The sequence below is a fragment of the Meleagris gallopavo genome, chromosome 4, assembly GCF_000146605.3.
Source record: "Meleagris gallopavo isolate NT-WF06-2002-E0010 breed Aviagen turkey brand Nicholas breeding stock chromosome 4, Turkey_5.1, whole genome shotgun sequence".
Taxonomy (NCBI): domain Eukaryota; kingdom Metazoa; phylum Chordata; class Aves; order Galliformes; family Phasianidae; genus Meleagris; species Meleagris gallopavo.
Genome location: NC_015014.2, coordinates 61,853,649 through 61,859,939, shown reverse-complemented (window position 1 = coordinate 61,859,939; position 6,291 = coordinate 61,853,649). Strand labels below are relative to the sequence as shown.

General features: G+C 38.1%; 1 protein-coding gene across 1 annotated transcript in view; it reads right to left on the bottom strand.

Annotated features, from left to right (window-relative positions):
- Positions 1–130: 130 nt before the first annotated feature.
- Positions 131–6,291, bottom strand: part of LRPAP1 (LDL receptor related protein associated protein 1) — an 11,099-nt gene continuing 4,938 nt past the window's right edge. The window contains exons 2-5 of the mRNA XM_031553293.1: positions 3,100–3,244; positions 2,645–2,769; positions 1,221–1,341; positions 131–354 (exon numbers count right to left, since the gene is read on the bottom strand). Coding sequence (XP_031409153.1) covers positions 146–354; positions 1,221–1,341; positions 2,645–2,769; positions 3,100–3,244 — 600 coding nt within the window. The 3' untranslated portion in view covers positions 131–145. The remainder of the gene's footprint in view (positions 355–1,220; positions 1,342–2,644; positions 2,770–3,099; positions 3,245–6,291) is intronic.

Sequence of the window (6,291 nt, the reverse complement as noted above, 5' to 3'; positions counted from 1 at the left end):
AAAATCCCCAAAAGCAATTAATGGCATTGTTTGCCCTGCACATTGCCTAACTTACCTGCCCCTTGTTGCAGAAAGTATAATATCCCTTCCCATGTTAAATGAATTTACTACGATTAAATGAATTAACTTGCTCACTGATTTTTGTTTAATAAAATTGATAGCAAATAAGCATTAAAAAATACCAGTGAATCGTACCACTGGTTGCATCATATCCTTGGTGACTGACTTTACGCAAACGCTCAAACCCCTGGTTGATGCTTCTTAGCTTGTCTTTAAGTTCTCTGTGCTTGTTGTGCAAGACTTCCTCTTTCACCAGGTTCTCTTCAGATGGGTTGATTACATTTTTGTGAATATCTGTTGAAAGAGAAATGCTGACTGTGGGCCAAATCCTACTAGGTAAGAAGCTGTAGAAATCCCTCAAATCTGGGATGGATAAAATATAATCAGTTCTTATAATCAGTAAAGCACTGACATCATACTCAAAAGCAGTAACTCCTTTTGCAGGTTAATGCTCCTCAGTGCTCTGGAGGGCGGTGTTACAGAAATGCCTTTTACCTCCTGCTGGTGATCAGCTGAAATTGTAATAAGGGAATGTTCTGATTTCCCTGGTTAGCATTATCTCAAGGAAATTGAATAGGTATGGTTGGTAAATCCTATAACCTTCCCTCAGACATGTCATTAGTCAGGACATCCAATGTTAAAATAACTTTCAGCAGCTTCAGCTTGGACTCTGCAATGCAAACATCAAGCTGCCTGCAAGCTTTAGAACAGTTTGATTCTAACAAAACTTTAACTAGGATTAAGACAGCAAACTGAATACAGATCCTCAGGCTCAGTGCCTAAGATATATATCCTCTTGGGCTTCCACTGATGAGATGAAACATCCATGTCTTGCAGACTTTAGAACCACAATCTGCAGCAGTAAATCTGCGCTTGCAGCATAATTTCCATTAAACTCCAACAAGCCATTGTTAGTAATCTGATGGTATCTTCACTGCTTGAAACACAAGCAAGAATTAGAAAACTGAAATGGCAACTCTTTCATTAGCTGGAATGATTTTTGGCAGCTAATGTGGAATTAAACCAAGCAAGTATCTGGGAATGTCAGCATCTGCAAGCTGTTCTAGCAGGAATGTCAGACTGAGGGATTTTCAAAGAAACTTGGAAACAATGGAGGCAATAGGCAGAGATCTAGAAATATCAGGAAAATGTTTGGACACCTTCAGTTCTGCTCACGGTCTCAAGCAGAATATTGTATTCACGAATCTTTTCTTTGTGGTGTTTAAATTCTCGCCAAAGCTTATCCAGTTCCTCATCTGAGAACTTCCCAGAGGTCTTGGCCTGAAAGAAACATCAGCTCATTATGACTCCCAGGCCTAGTGCTATTACATGCGTTCCCTTGCTGAAACTTCTCCCTGCTACATTAAGAAAATGATTAAGCCCAGCTCTTCCATAAGATCTTCTATTTTGAGTCCCATTATATAAGTTTGAAGGCAAAACTAGACATTCAGGAACATGGTCACTTTAATCATATCAAACTGAAGTTTGTTTCAGATCTACAACGTTGGCTTGCTACAGACTACCCGATGAAAAACCTGCCTTTTATATTCTATGGAAAACAATTTGATAGAGAAGGAAGGGCCACAGAGATTCAAGGGCAAGTGAAAGGGAACTGTCTGCGTGATAGCTGTAGCCCAATACTAAGCAAAGTCTTTACTCAAGAAATCATACTCTACTGGCAAGTGAAGATTGTATCACTACTGTGCGTTTCTATGATTCTATTTGCCATGCAGTGATTTGTTCCTCACAGGACTACATTCAGCAATTAGTGAAGCCCTAATTGCCCACAAGACTTACCTCTTGCAACGGCATGACCAAAACTGAACTGTTCACATCTTTTCAGCCTTATGGAATATTTCTGAGTGATGAACTTAACTACTAACAAGCACATGGCAATGTATCCTTTGCCACAGCTGCATCTGGTTACAGTAACACTTTAAAACACAGCCAAACTTTTCTCTGCTTTATTACCATTGCACTAGATTAGCCTAAGAACTCTTTGCTTTATACAACTACTTGTTTCTAAAAACAAATTACTTCATTTTTTAAGATTACTACTTTGCCAGTTTTAGCTGCCCAGACAGTACACTTTCTATTTATTTTTCATGCAAATCCTGGAAGGTTTCACTTGAAAACATTGTTGGGAATGTCTTTAATGTCTTTCTAGCATCTCCCCAAACATCCTCTTTCTCCTTTCTAAATATTCCATGAAATAGTTCTATTTTAAATGCAAAGTTAAAAACAAACCAACATGGAAAGAACAACAAGAAGAACATGAAAAACAACAAAAGAAAATCATGAGTTCAGTGACATTTGAGGAAAGATTCTATCTGTCTTAATGGACAGAGGATCTGAGCCTTCTTGGTGTGTTTTCTTTAGCAAAGATAAGCTGCCAAACCTACTGACTTGGATGCACATGGAATGCCCACAGTGCACAGTGATATGTGCTACAGAGTACAGTAGTCTGTCCTGTGTTTAAAAATAGGTCAGTTTACCTTAAAGGTATTCAGGTTCCAAGATTGGAGGCTCTCAGAAGAGAAGAAACACTGGTTTACTACACTGCAATCCTGGAAATTTTACCCACCTTGCTCCATAATTTTTCCAGTCTTGGGTCATCCAGTGTATCACTCTCTGTACCATCTTTAATGTAGTTAGTATCAGTTAAGTGAGAGTCTTTCTTTCTGTTCATTCCGTATTTAGTCATAATGACTGCAGGGGAAATAGAAGATAGAGATGCATTAGAATCAGCTATGAATGTACACAAGGCTGGCTGCTGCATCCTTGACTTTCAGAGTTAGATTTTGCAGCTCACAGTGGGTAGGTTAACAGTTTAAGATGAAGAGTTTAATGATCTTTTTTTGAAAACATCCGAAGCGAAGGAAGCTGTTAGCCTCCTGACATCCCTGCTGATCTCCAAACAACTCCTGCCTACTGAGTGTCTTGAAAGACAATCTGTTACTAAATGGTTCAAACACTTACAGAGGTGTCTAAACAAACGTTTCATGCAGTTTAAATCTCTTCTGCAAAGATATACCTTACCATTTAAGTTGCGTCTAAGCTTGGCTTCTTTCTCTCCATCTTCATCCAGCCCTTCAGCCTTCAGTTTTTTCCAGCTTAGCTCATCCTTTTCTTGTATTTTCAGATCGCTGTGCAATTCTGCTAGTTTCACAGCAGAGAGATGAAGCTAAATGAAAACAGGAGAAGGAAGTGACTCCATTCAGTTTTACTAACATACAACAGGCAATAATGGCCAAACTTCTCAAATGTTGTGCCTTGCCAGCATGTATACTTTCTTTTGGACTATCTTCTAACCACACAATCTTAGTGAGTTGGCAAATTTTTTTTGTCAGTATGGTTTTGCAGACTACCAGGACACTGAGCACGGCCTTGCTGGTCACACAACTCATTTATCAGCAATTTTTACTAGCAACAAAGAGTGTAGTTTTCAAAGACTCTCAACATGGTTTATATGCATTAAAAACATAAAAACCTAGAAGTATTCCTGTCCTACATAATGGAAGAAAAAGAGAAAATACTGAGGTTGACACTACAAACAAAAAAAAGGATTTAAATGACCAATAGGCCAGCTTGAAATTTTGGGAAATACACACAGAAAACAAGAACAAAGACAATAACTAACATGCAGCTGGCTAAGCAGCATTGATGCAAGATGAGCCCAAACTTTTCAATTTCCAGATTCTAGATGCTTTAGTTATTCTTTGAAACAAGAAAATGAAACCAATCACGTTCATGCTAAAGAACTTCTTGAATGTGTATTTATAACAGGAGGCAGGAGTGAGGAAAAGCCCAGAGAAGAGAGAGAATCAAAACACGTGCCAGCAGTGTGACCTCCAATGAAGTTTTGCCTGAGCTTTCCGAGTTGCCCTACTTGAGGCTGCTGAGCAAACAGCTCCTGGGAGCTCAGATCCACCCCTGGACCAGCTGGGTTCATCCATTTTACAGCAAGAATTTACTGACTGGATGTTTTCTCTTTTTTTTCCATTTTTTTCCTCCTGTCATTAAAATCAGGTAAAAGATTACAAAAACTTGCATTTTCAGTGAGAATTCAGTATGTTTAACAAACACAGATTCAGATCTCAGAATAATTTTTAAACATCAGAAATTGATGTTTAAACTGATGATATTAGATACCATAGACTCAGCCATTCATCTCAGCATCAGCAGGTTATTTGAAAATAACTAGGAAAAGTGTAATTATTCTGAGTTAGTGCACTAAATTGTAGGGAATTCAGGAACCTCTGCACATTACTGTTTCTGGTTTCAAGGTAAATTCTTCTATGACATTCAGTGACACAGGATTACTTAATTACTGCAATTTTTAAACCAGGTTTTTCTCTGCGTCTTGCACTTAGCCTAGTGAAATAATTTACCAAAATTGAGAGTACTTGGAATCACAGATAAATAATTTATAAAATGTATTAAACTTCTGATCCCTCTAGTTCTAAAGCCTCTCTGTAATCTTCTTTAGCATTTGCTTTTGGAGAACTGTTTGATGAAAGCTAAGCACTTAGCAGAAACCACTTTAGTTATGAATTTTGTGCATTAAAATAATGAAAACTTTATTTACTTATTTGCTTTTCTGGAACAGGCTGACATGGACAGCCAGAGCTTCAGAGCTGTGGTGGCACCAAGTAACACTATTTTGCTCAGCACAATTGTGTCCTGATGTTCTGAGAGGAAGACTGAGGAAGTTTGCTATAAAATGTGAAGGAAATGACTCATCACTACTTGGTAGTTCTGTACTCTAATGCCATAATATGTTCACAGGCTGAGCAAATCCAGCATAAAAAAGTCACAATCTGTAACTCAGATAACAATTCAATTCCTAAGTACTGCAAAATAGGACAACATAACCTTTTAAATGCGCAACTGCCATCAGAGACACACTAATGTATAAAAGATGACACAGTGCAGTTTACATTAGACATCCACTGCAGTTAGCACAACCTCATAAACACATAGTTTTGGGTTTTCTAAAAGCACCAGAGAATAATATCAGATTATCTAAACGGAAAGTTCGGGGATGCATGTTCATTAACCAAATTTTAAATTCTCAATGAAAAATAAGGAATTAAATTAAGTCCATTGTTCTCTGAGGAGAAAAAGGAAGATTTTATTCAAAACTCTCTCAAGCCCAAGAATATTTTTCTGACTGTCATTATAATTTAGCATGTAACTTTTAAACATCACAAACTCTTTGAAATGTTCTGCTGGAATCCCCTTGCCTAGCCAAATTACATAATATGAAAGTGGCAATTAGGGCAATTTAAAGCATATAGGTCATGATCTGCTTCCTTCAAGATCATCTCATGCAGGAACTTTAATAATATCAGATAAAAAAAAGTGTTAACAGATGACACTTCACACCACTAATGTCGGTCATTTGTTGGGGCTAGCTAACTAAGAACAAAGATGGAAAGCTACATTTAATGATTAAACAACAAAACACTAAGGTCAAGATGCACATTCCTTGTTCCTTATTTAGGGGAACTGTTAGATCCCGGTTTGAACTGGTGATTGAGCACCTGGTGATGGCATGTAGCTGATCTAGGCAGCACTGGTAAACTGTTTGCACCTGTGCCCCCTTGTGACAAGAAGGGTGGAGTTACCCTGGACTAAATAAAATAAGGGCCAGCCAGTAATGGGAGAACATCTTTGGTCCAGGCTGCTTTCTGAGGAGGGGAATGTTGTGTAGTTGTTGTTCCTTCACCAGCAGGGTGAGTCCAGTTCTTCCTTCTGTATGTGACTATTGGCCTAATGGTAGTAAATGTAGCTCAAGTATGTGTTGCTTCCCTAAAATCTGCCTCACATGCATGAAGATTACTGTTACTTAGTTTATCCTGACAGGTTTACCTCTATTTTTTATGTTAGCCTGCTTGGCCAAGAATTAATCTAGATGATGTAAAGCTTTAAAGTTGAATTCCAGAAGGTCCAGATACAAGAAAGAAAAAACAAAGATGGGGGAGCAAGGGAGAGGATAAGAGGAAACAGACAACACTACACTAGTTTAATTCCAGTCTCAGTGCTGTTTCTTCTTCAGCTGCTCGTTCACATCAGGAGCTGCATTGTCACGTGCTGCCCTGTCCTCTACCTGTCTCCCATTGAAGGGAGGAATATATATATATATTTTTTTTTTGACATGCTGGGATGATGAATATAATTCTACAGTGTTATGGCAGGCTTTTTTCTTTTTCTTTTTTCTTTTTTTTT